General features: G+C 45.9%; 1 protein-coding gene across 1 annotated transcript; it reads left to right on the forward strand.

The window, feature by feature from the left end:
- The first annotated feature begins 10,584 nt into the window (after window positions 1–10,584).
- Window positions 10,585–17,808, forward strand: LOC114584716 (uncharacterized). The gene is made up of 2 exons (XM_028706765.2): window positions 10,585–10,931; window positions 16,582–17,808. The coding sequence occupies exons 1-2, from the start codon at window positions 10,585–10,587 to the stop codon at window positions 17,492–17,494; spliced, it is 1,260 nt and encodes a 419-aa protein (XP_028562598.2). The 3' UTR covers window positions 17,495–17,808.
- The last annotated feature ends 1,040 nt before the right edge of the window (window positions 17,809–18,848 follow it).

Here is an 18,848-nt window from a genome sequence, read left to right on the forward strand (position 1 = left end):
CTTGAATAGCTAAGTTAGGGCTGCATCGACACAGCTATTAAAAACGCTCTAAAAATTATCTGCCGGGGGGGGGGGGGGGGACATGTCAAAGCTCACAATGGGAAATTTCATAGAGTTCCGGTTTCAGCTCTACAGTGTCGTCTGGTGTCAGAGGGTTATAACACATGTATAACAGATTTTATTTTTATTTTTAACTAATGTAGCCGAGTCATTGAATTATTCCCCCCCCCCCCCCAGCGTTTCTGGAAATGGGGAGCTGGCCATTAAGAACATAAGAGGAGCCTTTTCTCTCTCTCTTTTTAATCATCATCACCATCTGCTATTCAAGTCTAGCCTGGTGAACAGTTCTGAGGGACTCAAGAGCCGGAAGTCCCAGGATCATATCATAAAGTAGTTGTGTTCTACATTATAAATCAAACACTGAGAATAGGAAGATTCGAACACAATCAATATTATGCAGTGGTACCTCGGTTTAAAAACAGTCCGGTTTAAGAACGATTCGGTTTACAAAGTCCGCAAAACCGGAAATATTGTCCTGGTTTGAGAACTTTACCTCTGTCTACGAACAGAATCCGAATCGTGGAAGGGTCTGGTGACTTCTGTTACGTTTCAGTTTATCTGAAGAAGTTTGCATGCACAAGAAAGGTTAAACCAAGAACAAACTTAGTTGGTCTCTAAGGTGCTACTGGACATTTTATATATATATTTTGACTGCGTCAGACCAACACAGCTACCTACCTGAATGGGTGCTGTTCAAATTAGTTGGGGGCGGGGTGGGGATTAAAATCCTGCACATGAAGACAGTGTTGTAATGAGCATAGAATTGCAATGAATGAAGAATCTGCTCCCCATCCAATTCCCGATGCTTGGAATCTTACAAGAAAGGTGGGAGGTTTGGCACACACAGAGACTTTTTTCATCCACCCGCTCTCAGAGTACAGGTATAAACCCTGTACTCAAATCCCCTATAACAATGGGCATTCTGCTGATAAAGAATAGAAGGATGAGGCCACACGTTTGCCTGGATGTTCACTTCATGAGAAAACAATATACCCTTTCTTCTCATAATGTGGGAAGTAGGTCTGGGAGCAGCTATTGCTTATTTGCAAGCAAATTGCTTACAACTGGATTTTAATTTAGTGCCTTACGCCCCTGCAAATGCCTTTTGATGCATCTTATAAACCATTGCCGATGCAAAGCGTCGGGAATACAAAGAAAGCCACACGAGGTACCCTTCATTAGTTTAGTAAATTGGATTTTACTCCTTTTTTTTTTCTTTTACAAAAAGGAGAGAAAAGAAAGAACGAGGCTGGCTGAAAAAGAGCTGTTATCAGGCGGCACAGGCAGGAAAAGGGACCATGTGCTTCGGCTGAGAAGTAAAAAGGGTCAGAGAACTGGAAAGCTGGAAGGGTTGCCAAGGGTCATAGAACAGAATCATAGAGTTGGAATAGACCACAAGGGCCATCGAGTCCAACCCCCTGCCAAACAGGAAACACCATCAGAGCATTCCTGACATATGGTTGTCAAGCCTCTGCTTAAAGACCTCCAAAGAAGGAGACTCCACCACACTCCTTGGCAGCAAATTCCACTGTCGAACAGCTCTTACTGCCAGGAAGTTCTTCCTAATGTTTAGGTGGAATCTTCTTTCTTGTAGTTTGGATCCATTGCTCCGTGTCCGCTTCTCTGGAGCAGCAGAAAACAACCTTTCTCCCTCCTCTATGTGACATCCTTTTATATATTTGAACATGGCTATCATATCACCCCTTAACCTCCTCTTCTCCAGGCTAAACATGCCCAGCTCCCTTAGCCATTCCTCATAAGGCATCGTTTCCAGGCCTTTGACTGTTTTGGTTGCCCTCCTCTAGACACGTACCAGTTTGTCAGTGTCCTTCTTGAACTGTGGTGCCCAGAACTGGACACAGTACTCCAGGTGAGGTCTGACCAGAGCAGAATACAGTGGCACTATTACTTCCCTTGATCTAGATGCTATACTCCTATTGATGCAGCCCAGAATTGCATTGGCTTTTTTAGCTGCCGCGTCACACTGTTGGCTCATGTCAAGTTTGTGGTCAACCAAGACTCCTAGATCCTTTTCACATGTACTGCTCTCAAGCCAGGTGTCCCCCATCTTGTATTTGTACCTCTCATTTTTTTTGCCCAAGTGCAATACTTTACATTTCTCCCTATTAAAGTTCATCTTGTTTGTTTTGGCCCAGTTCTCTAATCTGTCAAGGTCGTTTTGAAGTGTGATCCTGTCCTCTGGGGTGTTAGCCACCCCTCCCAGTTTGGTGTCATCTGCAAATTTGATCAGGATGCCCTTGAGTCCATCATCCAAGTCGTTGATAAAGTCCAAACTCCAGCAGGAATTGCAGTTAAAGAATCCCCGACAGATGGCTATCCAATCCAAGCCCAGGGTCCAAATATAGTCTCCAGTCTTCTCTACCGGCCTTTTGGAACTCTCTCTAAGCCACACCCTTTCTGCCCAGAACACACCCATTACTGGCCCTTGCTTGGCAACTCGGATGAGTTTTTGCCCTGCTGGAATGTGTCCCTGAGTTCTGGGAAGGCCCTTTGCTTGCCTGAATGGAGGACAAGAGTGGTGTGTGCAAAAAAGAAACCAGCCTATGGTTCACATCTGTTGCTGTGGCCATTTTTGCCTCTGTGGCTTGTAGTTCAGCAACAAGCTGGAGAGTCAAAGGTTCTCCACTCCTTGTCTACATTGACTGGTATTGGGTCCCTAGGGTTTAAGGTAGGCGTGTCAGCCAGCTTTAGGGCTTTAAAGGTGCTGACCTTTAAAGTCCTAAATGGCCATGGCCCAGTATACCTGAAGGAGCATCTCTACCCCCATCGTTCAGCCCGGACACTGAGGTCCAGCGCCGAGGGCCTTCTGGTGGTTCCCTCATTGCGAGAAGCAAAGCTACAGGGAACCAGGCAGGGGGCCTTCTCGGTAGTGGTGCCCACCCTGTGGAACACCCTCCCACCAGATGTCAAGGAAATAAACAACTATCTGATGTTTAAAAGACATCTGAAGGCAGCCCTGTTTAGGTAAGCTTTTAATATTTGATGAATTACAGTGGTACCTCGGGTTACAAATGCTTCAGGTTACAAACACTTTGGGTTACAAACTTCACTAACCCAGAAGTAGTACCTCGGGTTGAGAACTTTGCCCCAGGATGAGAACGGAAATCACGTGGCAGCGGTGCAGCAGCAGCAGGAGGCCCCATTAGCAAAATCGCGCTTCGGATTAAGAACAGTTTGGGGTTAAGAAAGGACCTCCGGAATGAATTAAGTTCATAACCTGAGGTACCACTGTATTGTATTTTAATATTTTTCTGGAAGCCGCCCAGAGTGGCTGGGGAAACCCAGCCAGGTGGGCAGGGTGTAAATATATTATTATTATTATTATTATTATTATTATTATTATTATTATTATTATTATTAACTGGAGGTGCCAGGGATTGAACCTGCGACCTTCAGCCCATGAAGCATGGATTCTACCACTGAGCCAAAATGGAAGGGGATGGATTTTGGTGCCTTGGTACTAATGATCAAAGGTTATGGTAGTGCCAATAGCCAGGACAGCACCCAGTGTTGTTTCTTTTTCTCTCATTCTCTCTCTCTCTCTTGCTGTAATTCAGTTTACTTTTGTAGTGAAAGCAAAGATCCGGTTATCATGCCCGGAACACCTGGGAAAAGAGCTACAGAACAAGACAGCTGTCAAGATCACTCAATTTGCTGGACTTAACCACCTTGTGACAGGCTCTCGTTAAGTGCAGGGCCCAATGTGGAGATGCATCAAACGAGCCTTTTTGAGCTAAATGTTTAGCAGCAGTAGATACCAGCATGCGATAAATGTCACGCCAGGGTGGGGGTCGCTCGGATAAACATGTTAACACTCCATCAAGAGGATCACTGAAATGTTACATCAACAAGCAGCAGGGGGCACCTTGTGTATCTTACCTGCAAGCCGAGATTTGCAGTCATTTGCTCTGTGTAGCTGTCTTGTGAATTACTGTAATTTACTCCAGGGTATTTACAGCAAAAGGGACACGGGTGGCGCTGTGGGTTAAACCAGAGAGCCTAGGACTTGCCGATCAGAAGGTCAGCGGTTCAAATCCCCGCGACGGGGTGAGCTCCCGTTGCTCGGTCCCTGCTCCTGCCAACCTAGCAGTTCGAAAGCACGAAGTGCTAGTAGATAAACAGGTACCACTCTGGTGGGAAGGTAAACAGCGTTTCCATGCGCTGCTCTGGTTTGCCAGAAGCGGCTTAGTCATGCTGGCCACATGACCCGGAAGCTGTATGCCGGCTCCCTCAGCCAATAAAGCAAGATTAGCTCCGCAACCCCAGAGTCGTCCGCTACTGGACCTAATGGTCAGGGGTCCCTTTACCTTTATTTACAGCAAACAGTGCCCGATTTACATATAAGCTAAACAAGCTATAGCTTAGGGCCCCACTCTCTTGGGGGTTCCAAAATATATTAAAGGAAAAATAACTGGATGTACATTTCCAAAATATAAGATAAAAAACAAATAAAATAAAACCTACATACAGCAACTGTGTTTTGTGTTGCTTAGGCGCCTGTGATGTAAGTAATGGGCCCCACTTGCTATCCTGTTCTCTAAAATATCACTGGTTTGCTCATTTCTATATATAGGGTGCCTGCATTCTGCATGTGCAAATGGCTTTAGATACCTATTAGATCCATAAATTACCATATAGCATATATTCAACACAAAAAACAGCGACAATTTGTTGTTGACAAAGGACAGCTGGGCATAGAAAGGGCCCCATTACCTTCAGTAGCTTAGGGCCTCATCAAACCTAAATCCAGCCCTGATTGCAATGGCACAGGTCTAAGGCAGAAAAGGAGAATCTCCTCAAATATTTGAATTTTACCAATTTCTCAATCTTAGCTTTGAATGTGAAGTTTGGACCTCTCCCCCCCAAAAAACCCAGGTCCATGTTTCTATGGTGAAGGTTATCCAGTGAAACTGATTGACAGGGTGTTCAGAACAGGAAAGGGTAAGTCCCCGTTTGTATGACATGCACTGAAATTTTGGAACTCACTGCCACCTGGTGTAAGGTAAAAAGGAAGAGGACCCCTGGACGGTTAAGTGCAGTCAAAGGCGGCTATGAGGCTGCGGCGCTCATCTCGCCTTCAGGCCAAGGGAGCCGCCGTTTGGCCACACATAGCTTTCTGGGTCATGTGGCCAGCAGGACTAAATCGCTTCTGGTGCAACAGGACACAGTGACAGAAACCAGAGCACACGGAAATGCTGTTTACGTTCCCTCCACAGTGGTACCTATTTATCTACTTGCACTGGTATGCTTTTGAACTGCTAGGTTGGCATGAGCGGGGACAGAGCAGCGGGAGCTCACCCCGTCGGGCGGATTCGAACCGCTGACCTTCTGATCAGTAAGCCCAAGAGCCTCAGTGGTTTAGACCACAGCGCCACCCACATCACCTGGTGTAGTGATGACCTGCAACAAAATGTTCATTTCATTGCCCTCCTATCCAACACCCAATCAGCATTCCAGCATCTCAGAATGTCTTATGCAGACAGAGTGCCCACCCTGACAATGCACTTTGACCTTGCGTTATAAAACGAACCCTTGGCCTTCACTGGTTTAAGCTGATTTTAATCAAATGTTATACTTTAGCTCTTCTATCATATATATATATCCTTCAACAATACAATGACATACACAATTCCTTTCTGCTCTGCCAAACCTATGACTTCCCTCCGTCCCTTTAGCAGGTTTTCCGCTTTCAAGTCCTATCTCACATTTTAGCTCTTTAACTCTATTGTCCACCTTGCAGGATTTATTTCAATCCTGCTAGTGTCTTGAATTTTTTGCAATTATTTTGCAATTATTATTCAAATATACTATAAATTTGCTCCTGGTCTCGAATCCTGCAGGCCAGCTTGGCCAATTCTGCAAAGTCCATCATCTTCACCTGCCACTCCACAATCGTTGGTAACTCCTGCAACTTCCACTTTGGGGCCATTAAAGTTCTCGCTGCTACTGTGGCGTACATAAATAGTCTTTGGTCTATCTTCGCAATTTCCTTTTCCATCAAACCTAGCAGAAATGCTTCAGGGTTTTTGGGAAAGGTATATCTAAACATCTTTTTTAATTCATTATATTCTGGCAGAGCTTTAAGTTCAGTTGCCAGGTGTTTGCCTGTGCCAGAAGGAAACTTTTATGTTGTTGGGTGCTTTAATCCTTCTTTTATTGTTTTTATTACAGTACTTTCAAACACTGTGTGATGTTTCTTTGTTTTGATAAGTTGCCTGGTGAAATATACTCAGAGTCGAGTGTGAATTCCATGCTCTTTATTCAGCTCGTAGTAGCAATGAATGAAACTTTCCCCAAAATGTCTAGCTATATATACATTATTTACACAATGGGCCCTGCATGATTGGCTAATCCTGACTGCTCCTGTAGGCCAATCAGATTGCAGATTCACTTCCTCCAGAAGCATGATTGGCTGCTCCTGCAGGCCAATCAGGTCACTGATTCACTTCCACCTTCAGCTGCATTGGGTGGCTCCTGCAGACCAATCAAACTGCTGCATTCTGGATCCTATTGTTCTAGAATTCAGCTCAGTACATAACACCTGGATAATTCTATTGGTGGGCAGTCACATACATAGAATTACAGAATCAAAGAATTGCAGAGTTGGAGGGCCATCTAATCCAACCCCCTGCAATGCAGGAATTGCAGTCCGGGAATTGCAGTGGGTTGAATTTGGAGTGTTAAACCTCTCCACCCTGCCCAGTGCTGTGTCTATGTCCCCCCCCCCCCTTCACTCCCATTGTCCAACTCAGTAAGGTATTGGGATGCTTAGCTACAAACCTGGTGCTGGAGGAGACTCTTGAGAGTCCCATGGACTGCAAGAAGGTCAAACCTATCCATTCTGAAGGAAATCAGCCCTGAGTGCTCACTGGAAGGACAGATCCTGAAGCTGAGGCCCCAAGACTTTGGCCACCTCATGAGAAGAGAAGACTGTCTGGAAAAGACCCTGATGTTGGGAAAGATGGAGGGCACAAGGAGAAGGGGACGACAGAGGACGAGATGGTTGGACAGTGTTCTCGAAGCTACCAGCATGAGTTTGACCAAACTGTGGGAGGCAGTGGAAGACAGGAGTGCCTGGCGTGCTCTGGTCCAGGGGGTCACGAAGAGTTGGACACAACTAAATGACCAAACAACAACAAACAGCTAAAAACTGTTGATGTTCCCTAACATGAGAAGAGCCTGCTGGATCAGGCCAATGGCCCATCTAGTCCAGCATCCTTTTCTCTCAGTGGCCAATCAGATGCCCTAGCGGGGAGCCAGTCAGCAAGACCCAAGAGCCCTCTCCCCTCTGGCAGTTTCCAGCAACTGGCATTCAGAAGCATTTCTGTCTCCAGCTGTGGAGACAGAGCATGGTCATCCTGGCTAGTAGCCATGCATAGTCGTCTTCTCCTCCATGAGTTTGTCCATTCCTCTTTTGAAGCCATCCAAGTTGGTCTCCATCACTGCCTCCTGTGGCAGAGAGTTCCATAGTTTATCTCTGCCCTGCAATGAAGCTGTACTTTCTTTTATCTCTCCTGAATCTTCCAACATTGAATGTCCACAAGTTCTAGTATCATGAAGGAAGGGTAGGGAACCTTTTCCAGAGCAGGGGTTGGAATCCCTTTTGGGGAACCTTCTAGAGGCCACCTGGGCAGGGCAACAAAAGCCTGTTCTTTTTCCCTTTGCATAGTAGGCCAGCTTCTACATGTGCCCACCACAGAGAGTCAGTGTGGTGTAGTGGTTAAGAGTTGTAGTCTCGTAATCTGGGGAACCGGGTTCGCGTCTCCGCTCCTCCACATGCAGCTGCTGGGTGACCTTGGGCCAGTCACACTTCTCTGAAGTCTCTCAGCCCCACTCACCCTCACAGAGTGTTTGTTATGGGGGAGGAAGGGAAAAGAGAATGTTAGCCACTTTGAGACTCCTTCGGGTAGTGATAAAGCGGGATATCAGATCCAAACTCTTCTCTTCTTCTTCTTCTCTCTACCTTCCATCCAGCAAACAAGAGGCATTATCAGCATTCAAGAGTGCCTCCTAGCCAGGCAGAAGCACTCAGGAGGGTGGAAAGCAAAGTCAATGAGGTGTGGGACCTTGGGGCAGCCCTGAGAGCCAGACAGAGAGGTTTGGTCCTCCAACTTGGGTGTTCCCTATCACTGGCTTATAGAGTGTCAGGCTGCTGCCAGCTACTCCCACGGCCGGGACATACACAGGAACATACACAGACAAGGAATGGTCTTACCTCCCAGTTTTTACTCAGTATTTACAGAGAGAGGCTATAAAACCCAGCCTCTTGGATAATGGCATTGTCCCAAGTGAATCTCCACACACCCCCCACACCCCCGTCTCTTCCACTTCCTCATTCGTCAAGCTCAACGTCTCTACCACGGGTGCTGCATTTTGTTGCAGCCCTCTGCCTTTGAGCTCTTTGCTCTCCTACTTTCAAGGCTCGCTAGGTTCTGGGAGATGGAGGGTCTGGAATGCCTTCTAAAAAACACTATGTCCATCAGCCGTTGTCCCCCCGGTGCTTCCTCCTCCTCCTCCTCCTCTCTGTTTCACAACTCTCCCCCTCATCTGCCTCTGAGCTGTGAGTTCCCTCAAACCCCTGTTGTAAATCTAAACTGTCTTCTTCTCCTCTGGAAGAGTCAGACTGGGGAGGTGATCTCCACCATTCAATATGATAATCTTTATTGTCATTGTCCCATACGGAACAACAAAATTGAAAAAAATCTACATCAGACATTCAAAAACCAACAAGCCTGCTATCCCAGCTGTCCCAGCCTGGTTAGCCCCCTAAAAACTCTGATACCCCGTAACTGAATACAATATACTCCCACATAGACTACCTTACACTGCGTTTAAAACCAAAATCGCATTTGGATAGAAACTGTTTCTCAGCCGGCTAGTCCTAGTCTTTATAACCCTGTACCTTCTTCCAGAAGGCAGAAGCTGAAAGAGATCATTTCCAGGGTGTGTACTATCCTGCACTATCTCTGCAGCTTTCTTATGACACCTGGAAGCATAGATTTGATCCAAGGTGGGAAGAGTGCTCCCAATTATTCTCTCCACAGTCTTTACAACCCTGGACAGCATTGTTTTTCCCCTGACCGTGCAGCTCTCAAACCACACACACAGACCACAAGTTAATACACTCTCAACAGTACAATGGTAAAATGCCATCAACAGGTCCTTTGTGAGATTATTTTTCCGGAGGATTCTAAGAAAATATAACCTCTGCTGTGCTCTCTTCATCAGGTCTTTACTGTTTTCTCCCAGTCTTCTGCCCAGTCCCTGACATAGGATGAGGCAGCTCCAGGAAAAAACACTGGGCTCCCAAAGTCCCTGGGTGGTTTTGGGGCACTATCCTTTTGAGCAACAGGAGACAGTGCTCCAGCGCTGAGTTACCAGTGACCTACTATGACACAGCCTGTCACCAGGCTGACATAGATGACACCTGGAGCCTCTGATCTGTGATCTTCAAACACCCTGCTTCCAGGAGTCACTTGTCAACACAGCCATAAGGAAGACTCAAGAGGCCCTAGCAGGTGTGAACAGGTTATATTTATTTGAGTATAGTGTTGCAGCTGGTGTTTGGTGCAGGGTGTGAGATGAGGATCCCCTCCCCTGAAGTCCAAGGAAGTGCCACCCCACTCCCCCAGCACCTGTCGTGGATCTGGCTCCTTGTAGCAGGCCTTCATTCCTCTTTGCCTTTGCAAAGAGGTTGTTGATTGAAACCAGGCATCCCCAACCTGTGGCCTCCAGATCTTTTGGCCGACAACTCCCATGATCCCTAGCTAACAGGACCAGTGGTCAGGGATGATGGGAATTGTGGGCCAAAACATCTGGAGGGCCGAAGGTTGGGGATGCCTGATTGAAATTATTCAAGTGGGCTGTTACGTGACTTTCTAATCATAAAAAGGTTAGCCACCACAGCTGTACTTGAACATAGGGGGATGCAGGTGGCGCTGTGGTGTAAACCACTGAGCCTCTTGGGCTTGCTGATCAGAAGGTTGGCGGTTTGAATCCCTGCGACGGGGTGAGCTCCCGTTGCTCTGTCCCAGCTCCTGCCAGCCTAGCAGTTCGAAAACATGCCAGTGCGAGTAGATAAATAGGTACCGCTGTGGCGGGAAGGTAAACGGCGTTTCCGTGCACTCTTGTTTCCATCATGGTGTTCCATTGCACCAGAAGCGGTTTAATCATGCTGGACACATGACCCGGAAAGCTGTCTGTGGACAAATGCTGACTCCCTTGGCCTGAAAGTGAGATGAGTACTTTACCCTATAGTTTGCTTTGACTGGACTTAACCGTCCATTACCTTTTTTTCTTTCTTTCTTGAGCATAGATAAGGAACCTTGAGAAGTATAGGATATAAATGCAATAGGTAAAATGAAATGATGAAATTATTTTATTTTTCTATTTAAATTTCAGTACCTAGTTCTAGATCTGTATTGGGGGAGTGGGAATTGTGTATGTCATTGTCAATGCAAATCTCTCTTTTTGAGGAATCGCAAGTGGTCACTCTGGAGCCAAATGGACCTGATGGATAAGGAGACTGAAGACTTTAAGAGCAAGGAGAAGGCTCTGGGTGATGCCATTGAGAGACTCAAGAAGGAAAACAAGTTCAGGAAAGAGAAGCTGGTGGCATTTTGGCAAAAGAAGAGGGAGCTCTCCAAGCGCACAGATGGACGAAATACCATTTTGTGGGAGCGAAACATGAAGCTCTGGAATAAGGTCACAGATCTCTTTGAGAGCATCAGGAATGTCTTGAAAGAGGAACCAGAGCTTTGGAAAGAAGAGCTGGACAGCTGGACAGCTGAGATGGCACTTTGGAAGAAGGAGATGGACCAGTGGGAAGAAAGGTTCTGTGGGAGCTATTAGTATGTCCCTTGCAAAATAAATCTTTGGATCAGCCCTCAATTGATCCCTTGCAGTGGACAAAAAAATCTGGTCATCTAAACAAGATGCTGTCAGCTAATGTACGTGGAAATTCATTAAAAGTTTTTCACAGGTGGTTTTTGACTCTGGTCTACCTGAATTGTAACTCCAAGACCACACAGCCTCCCTTTGTTGGAGGGGGTGCAACTCCAGAGGGTTTTGTCACCGTAGGTGGTGGGACTGCACTCCTGTGAGTAAATTCTGAGGGACACCAGAAGTCAGGACAATCATTGGACAGAGGATCACTCTATGACCTGCTTATTTGAATGTGTTTTGGGGAAAGAATTTGAACCTTCATAGCAAATCTATTATTAGCCATCTGTTGGTGGCTGCCTGCTTAGGTTGAATCCTGACAAGACAGTAGTACTGGTCCAGCACAGGGAACCAGGCAGAGGGCCTTCTCGGTGGTGGCACCTACCCTGTGGAACGCCCTCCAGTCAGATGTCAAGGAAATAAACAACCACCTGACATTTAGAAGATATCTGAAGGCAGCCCTGTTTAGGGAAGTTCTTAATGACTGGTGCTTTAATGTATTTTTAATCTTTTGTTGGAAGCCGCCCAGAGTGGCTTGGGAAACTTAGCTGGATGGGTGAGGTATAAACTACTGTCATAGCACCAGAGTGGAAGGAGCCCTCATCATATTCCATGACCATCTGGCTTCATAAGGCTTTGTCCATTGCAGCTTCTGAAAAACTTAACTCATTCACTCTTAGTTTTTTGAGGGCCTGTAGACCCACAAAGGACTTTTCAGGAGAATAGTAACCTATTCGGCAATAGAGACAATGGTTCAGCAGATGCCTTTAAAAGGTGGTTTTATTTGGAAATGTGTGTGAATTGGAGCTGTGCGAGTCCCCCCCCCCCCCTCTATATTTTCCATTATGCTGCTGTATTTGAGAAAAAGAAAGAATATCCCTTGCTTGTAAGGGGAGCCAGTTCTGAGATTTATAAAATTTAACATGTTCCCGCACAAAAGGGAGATTTTCAGCATAGATTCCCCCCCTCCCTTCTTTATAATTCCAGAACTTGCAGTCATTTTGCAAAGCTGTGGGGTGGCGGAATCTGGGCAGACAAAAGGCCAGAGCATTTGTTCACATAATGCAGAATTACTTTATGAAATCCACTCGCACAAGAGGTACTTAATGGCCTCTAGCTTAGATTGCTTTGAAACAAGGTTAGTCAAAGCCACAAAGGAGACAGCCATGATCGCTAAACTGAGTGCTTACATTCAGGGTCAGAATGCTACTGAATACCTGTAACTTGGGTTGGCGGTGGTGGGGTAGGAGTAGAAAAGAGTTATTACTCTATAAAACCTGCTGGTGCACCCTGAAGGTTTTCTGATTGGCCACTGAGGAAGGAGAATGCGGGATTAGATAAGCTTTTGGTTTGCTCCAGCAGGGCTCCTCTGTTATTTTTTTCCTATAGCATGAAGCATCCATCACCCATTGCTATCTGTATATTAAATCTCATCCACAGAATTATGCACACAACAATGTAATTTATCCCTCATTATTTATATTCAGGCTCCAGCTGCACTGAACATTTAAAGCAGTACCATACCACTTTGAACAGCCATGGCTTCCCACAAGGAACCCTGGGAAGTGTAGTTTATTAAAGGGTGTCGAGAGTTATTTGGAGACTCCTGTTTCCTTCCCAGAGCTACAATTCCCAGAGTTCCCCAGGAAGAGGTATTGACTGCTAAACCACTGTGGAAATTGTAATTCTGAGAGAGGAAGAGGAGTCTCCTGTCAACGCTCAGCACCTTTTAATCAATCAGGCATGGAGAAACTTAGTTCCAGGGGCTAAATGGTGATCCTCAGGACTCTCCACAGACTTACTTCTTCTTTGGCTAACACTCATAGCCGAGTTAGATTGTCTTCCAGGAACACGGTTTTAACAATGAGTCCGCAAGTGACTTTGGAGGCCAATTCTGGATCCACACGTCCTTCCACAGTGGGGACATTGGTTTCCAGGCGGGAGTTGATCATGGTGGGGATTTGCCAAGGGTGCCTTCCTCCTTGCACGTTTCTCCCTTGTGTCCTGAGTTCGAGTGTCTTCAAAGCCCATGACACCTTTGGTAAAGGCTCTTCTCCAACTGGAGCGCTCGCAAGTCAGTGTTTCCCAGTTGTCAGTGTTTATACTACATTTTTTAAGATTTGCCTTGAAACAGACCATACCCCTCACCAGCCCTGCTTCATATTCTCTTTGAGTGCTTTATTCCTAGCTGGAGTGTATTGTTACATTTACATAATACCTCTTGTTTGCCTGAATGGAAGATAGAGACATGTTCTCTCTCTGTGTGTGCAGAAACCACTGGCTTTTGGTGTGGCTAAATTGTAGCCGACTTTACAGTCCCATACCCTCCAGCCTTTCTCTGATGAAAATAGAGACATCTCATCATAATTTTATTATTTATACCCCACCCATTTGACTGGGTTGCCCCAACCACTCTGGGCAGCTTCCAACATATATATAAAAACAGAATCAAACATTTAAAAACCTCCCTATATGGGGCTGCCTTCAGATGTCTTCTAAAGGTTGTGTAGTTACTTATCTCCTTGGCTTGGGGGTTGCATAACTTCATACCCTCCATCATTTCTCCAAGGAAAATAGGGTTGTCCTAAGGAAAAGCGGGAAATTCCACGATCAAATCAGAAACCGGGATAACTTCTCTAAATCAGGGACACCCCTGGAAAATAGGGACACTTGGAGGATTTAAAGTCCCATTTGTTGCTGTGCCTACTTCTGCCTCTGTCCTACTGTAGAATCACAATTGTTGCTCCACCCACGTCTTCCCCTGGCTCCACCCACCACTGGTATGATGCCCATAGGAAGCTTCCCACAACAGAAAACAGTACTTGGGTGGGAAATCGTCCCCCACTCCTGGCATCAAATCTACTGACAAATTCCACAAGAATGGCCATTGTTAGGCAATGATTAAGCGTTGTTCCTTTCACATAACTTAGATTGGCATTCTGGTTAATAGAATTTCCAATGGGGTCTGCACAAGGCTGGATTAATAATAATAATAATAATAATAATAATAATTTATTATTTGTACCCCGCCCATCTGGCTGGGTTTCCCCAGCCACTCTGGGCGGCTTCCAACAAAGATGAAAGATACACTAAAATGTCACATATTAAAAACTTCCCTGAACAGGGCTGCCTTCAGATGTCTTCTGAATGTCAGGGAGATGTTTATCGCTTTGACATCTGATGGGAGGGTGTTCCACAGGGCAGTCGCCACTACCGAGAAGGCCCTCTGCCTGGTTCCCTGTAACTTGGCCTCTCCCAGTGAGGGAACCGCCAGAAGGCCCTCGGAGCTGGACCTCAGTGTCCGGGCAGAACGATGGGGGAGGAGACGCTCCTTCAGATATACTGGACCGAGGCCGTTTAGGTTTGATGAGGCCCTAAGCTACTGAAGGTAATGGGGCCCTTTATATGTCCAGCTGTCTTTTGTCAACAACAAATTGCCACTTTTTTGTGTGTGTCAAATATATGCTATATGGCAATCTATGGACCTAATAGGTATCTAAATTCATTTGCACATGCTGCCAGGCAAGCAGTCCATGCAGAATGTGTCCGACTCTTTGTGACCCCATGGACCAGAGCATGCCAGGCACTCCTGTCTTCCACCGCCTCCCAGAGTTTCGTCAAATGCATGTTTGTCGCTTCTATAACACTGTCCAAGCATCTTACCCTCTGTCGTCGTCTTCTCCTTGTGCCCTCAATCTTACCAAACATAGGCACCCTATATATAGAAATAAGCAAACCAGTGATATTTTAGGGAGCAGGCTAGCAGGCAAGGCCCATTACTTACACCATAGGAGCTCAAACAACACAAAACACTGTTGCTGTGCGTAGGTTTTATTTTGTTTTTTATCTTATATTTTTGAAATGTACATCCAGGTTTTTTTCCTTTAAATTTTTGGGGGACCCCCCCAAAGAGAGTGGGGCCCTAAGCTATAGCTTGTTTAGCTTATACATAAATCCACCACTGGTTCTGCAAAATGAATCCATTTTCATAAATTAGGCTCCTGGTGTTCCTGAGGGAGACACATGGTTCCAAGCAAGCAGGTGCCAAACTCTTTGTTGCACAGCTGTAGGGTTGAAGCCCACCCATGGCTAGTGACCCTGTTATGGTTTCCCATTCTGCCCACTGCAAAAACTCCACCAGCACTGGAAAAAACAGAGTTTGGATTTGATATCCCACTTTATCACTACCCTAGGGAGTCTCAAAGCAGCTAACATTCTCCTTTACCTTCCTGCTCCACAACAAACACTCTGTGAGGTGAGTGGGGCTGAGAGACTTCAAAGAAGTGTGACTAGCCCAAGGTCACCCAGCAACTGCATGTGGAGGAGTGGGGAAGCGAACCCGGTTCACCAGATTACGAGTCCTCCGCTCTTAACCACTACACCACTCTCTGATACCTGATGCAGCCACTTCTCCACATTCATTGTGGTGTTACCTTTGGTCTCTTAAAAATCCACCCTTGTGGAAGGATCCTACATCTCAGTGGCAGAGCTTTCACTTTGCATGCAGGAGATCCCAGCTTCAATCCATGGTGTCTCCCTGGTGATTACCTGAAAGTAAGTGTATACAATACAGAGCTAGATTGACCAATGGTGTGACTGCAGATAAGCTAAAATAAGCTTCCCATGTTCCATTTTCATCAGCTACAACCTTGGCATTCTAATGACGGAACCAGAAGAACTGCAGACGTTCTGGCATTGTTTTGTTAATATTCTCAGGCTGCCATGGCGATGAAGTTCTTAACAAAGGGGTCTTCATCATAGCAGGAGGAGGAGGTGCAGGTTAGTGGACGTCCCAGGCTTACTTATTTTGGAGGGATTTAAGGCATCTTGACAGTTCTTTTCTCTCTCTTTTGTTATTCAAAGCCACCAAGGCTTTATCAAGGGAGCCCAGCTGCATCAGATTTATCTAGTTCAGGATCAAGTCTCCCACAGTTGCCAACCAGAAGCCTCTGGGAAGCCCAAAAGCAGTACATGATCACAAAGAGCTCTCTCTTACTTCTGATCTCAAGAAACTGGTATTCAGATATATGCTGCCTTTGATAATGGGGGTAACATAGCTTCCATCAGTAGTAGACACTGATGGCTTCATCCTCCATGGATTTCTCTAATCTCATTTTTCATAGAATTTAGAGTTGTAGGGTTGGAAGGGACCCAACAGCCTGTTCTCACAGTGGCAACAGGAAGGTCCAGCAATACATTGCAATACATTGTGCACCAGCCCCTAACACTTAATTCCCCTGTCATGATCTTTCCTCCTGAAATGGCTGGCTTGAGAAGGTCCTGCATTTGGAGAGGTGAACCAAACCCTGGGGTGATGGCTGCACAAATGGACCCTGAGACTCATCAGGGGCTGAGATTGGAGAACCTCAATCGCTCCCCGCCTAGTGTGAACCGGGGCTGGTGGTGGGGTCCTCCTCCGCAACCAAGTTTCCACTTTCCAAGCTGGAAGGTAAAGTTCCTTGCGGTGACTCAGTCTCCTCCAAGTTTGTATCCTCTGAGTCAGTGGGCAACACAACCTCCCCTTCTAGGCCACTCACTCATGTATTTCTCTGTACACAGCTGTGATCAGATGGAGGACGGGGAGAAACATTTGGATGTCACTCTTAACTGTGCAGACATTTCTGCAAAGCGGGAGAGCTGGCACCATATGAACCATATCCCCAGAACCTTGAAGAGCCAGTTCGTATATCGCCAACTGAGAGAACAGAAAAATGCACTTCAAGAGGAAATCAGGATATTCTGGAAGAAATGCCAACGCCTACGGAGGGAGATCCAGACCTTCCGAGATGATAACAAAACCAAGGCTTTGTGGGAGGAGATCCATGCCTTCAAGAAGAAGAACAAGGGCTTCATGGATGAGATCAAGAGCTTCTTAGAGGAGAGCAGGGTTTTCATGGCTGAGATCAAGGCCTTCCAGACCAAAAAGAAGGAAATTCAGGACCAGGTGAAGACCTTTCAGGAGAAGATTGAGGCACTCCAGCAGAGGATCAAGACAATAGAGGAGGAGATTGTTACCTTGGAGGAAAGGAATGAATCATTTCGAGAAGCTGTCAAAGCCTTCCAGATTAAGAACAAGGAGTACCAGGAAGCCAACAAAGGCATGCGTGAGAAGAACAAATCCATCCAGGAGAAGATAGAAGCCATTGAAGAGAAGAACAACGCCTTCTGGAAGGAATGCAAGGCATTTTGGAAGAAGGACAAAACCTTCTGGGAAGAGGACATGGCCATATCCAAAGACAAAATGGCCCTCTGGGAAGAGTATATAGCTTTGAGGGATAATGACCAAGACCTCCAGGAAGAAAAAGCGGTCATCTGGGACATGGTGGAAGCTCTCTGGGATATGAAGTACTCCATATGGAAAGAGGTAAATGGGTTTCCGGAAGAACCAGACCCTGAGTTCGGGGTAGAAGTTCTCGACAATGGTGCCGATGGAGACCATGATGAACCACCTGATGAAATAAAAGAGGTGTGAATTAACGCAATGATCTGGTTAGCACCACCTTAAAGACTCCTATACATTGATGTACAAACACCGCGGCTCCTTTGTCATCAAGACCTTTTAATAAAATCTTGATGGAACTTCAAGGTGAAGTCACTATGCTACATTGCTGGGGAAGTGGGCGGGTTCACACTGGCCATACACACCAGCAGATGATTGTAACCATGTGGACCGGCAGCCTGGCAAACCTGGTGTGGCACCTTTAATTATTTATTTACAAAATTTATAATTCACATCTTTGTGAAATGTATAGAAAGGCAGAGGACAACATATAAGGGTAAAATGAACAGGAGATCCATTAAAAATCATTGGAAACGTCAAAAAATACTGATTGGGTAAAAGAAAAAATAATAATGTTGCACTTAGGGTTGCCATATTTCAAAACCCCCGGATTGTTGAGCTTTTAGGAAACCCCCAAAATTGTTCAGCTTTTTTTTTAGGAAACCCTAAAAGTTGTTGTGTTGTGTTGTGTTTGCTTTTACTTGCCTAAGATTCAGGACAAAAGGACAAAGCACCGCCTTTCAGAAATTCCCCCAGACGTCAATTCCGCATTTGAAATCCTGGAAATGCACAGGAAAATCTAGATGTATGGCAGCCCTAAGATTGCTAAAACCCTCCCAGCATGTTGGAGGATATGGATGGCCACAGGGGAAAGGCCACAGCTCATTTCTAAGAGCATTTGTTCTGCATGAAGAAAGACCCAGGTTCAATCCTTAGCATCTCCAGGCAGGGCTGGGGAAAGAAACCCTGCTTGAACCCATGGAGAGCTGCTGCCAGTCAGTGCAGACAGCTCTGAGCTAGCTGGATCAACGGTCTGTCCTGGAGTAAGGCAACTTTCTGTGGTTTTTCTCCGGTGTGCATTTGTTGTTGTTGTTGGAGGACTGCATCCTAAAATTCAAAGAGGTGCAAATTTCAAAAGATAGGTGTGCTTTGCTTTATGTATTAAGGACTGCAGAGTCACTGGGTTTGCATGCAGATGGGAGCCCAAACTCCCTTTCCTCCAATACATAGTGTAAGCAGGATCCCCTATTTAATTTTTCATTCTATTTGGTTCTATGCAGCCTGGATGAACTGCAAACATTGGAGGGCACACATGTACACACACACAGACACACACACACACACACACACACAGAGAGAGAGAGAGAGAGAGAGAGAGAGAGAGAGAGAGAGAGAGAAAGTCCTTTACTCTCTTTTCTGCTGGGTTCCAGCATTCAGGCACTCTTTATCCTCGTATTTGCTTTCAGTTGTGGGTACAGTACAAAAAATAATAATCAAAAAAATCAGTCAAGGTGACAGTCAAAGGAGCTGGGAACTGAAGCAAGGC

This window comes from Podarcis muralis, chromosome 14 (assembly GCF_964188315.1).
Source record: "Podarcis muralis chromosome 14, rPodMur119.hap1.1, whole genome shotgun sequence".
Taxonomy (NCBI): Eukaryota; Metazoa; Chordata; class Lepidosauria; order Squamata; family Lacertidae; genus Podarcis; species Podarcis muralis.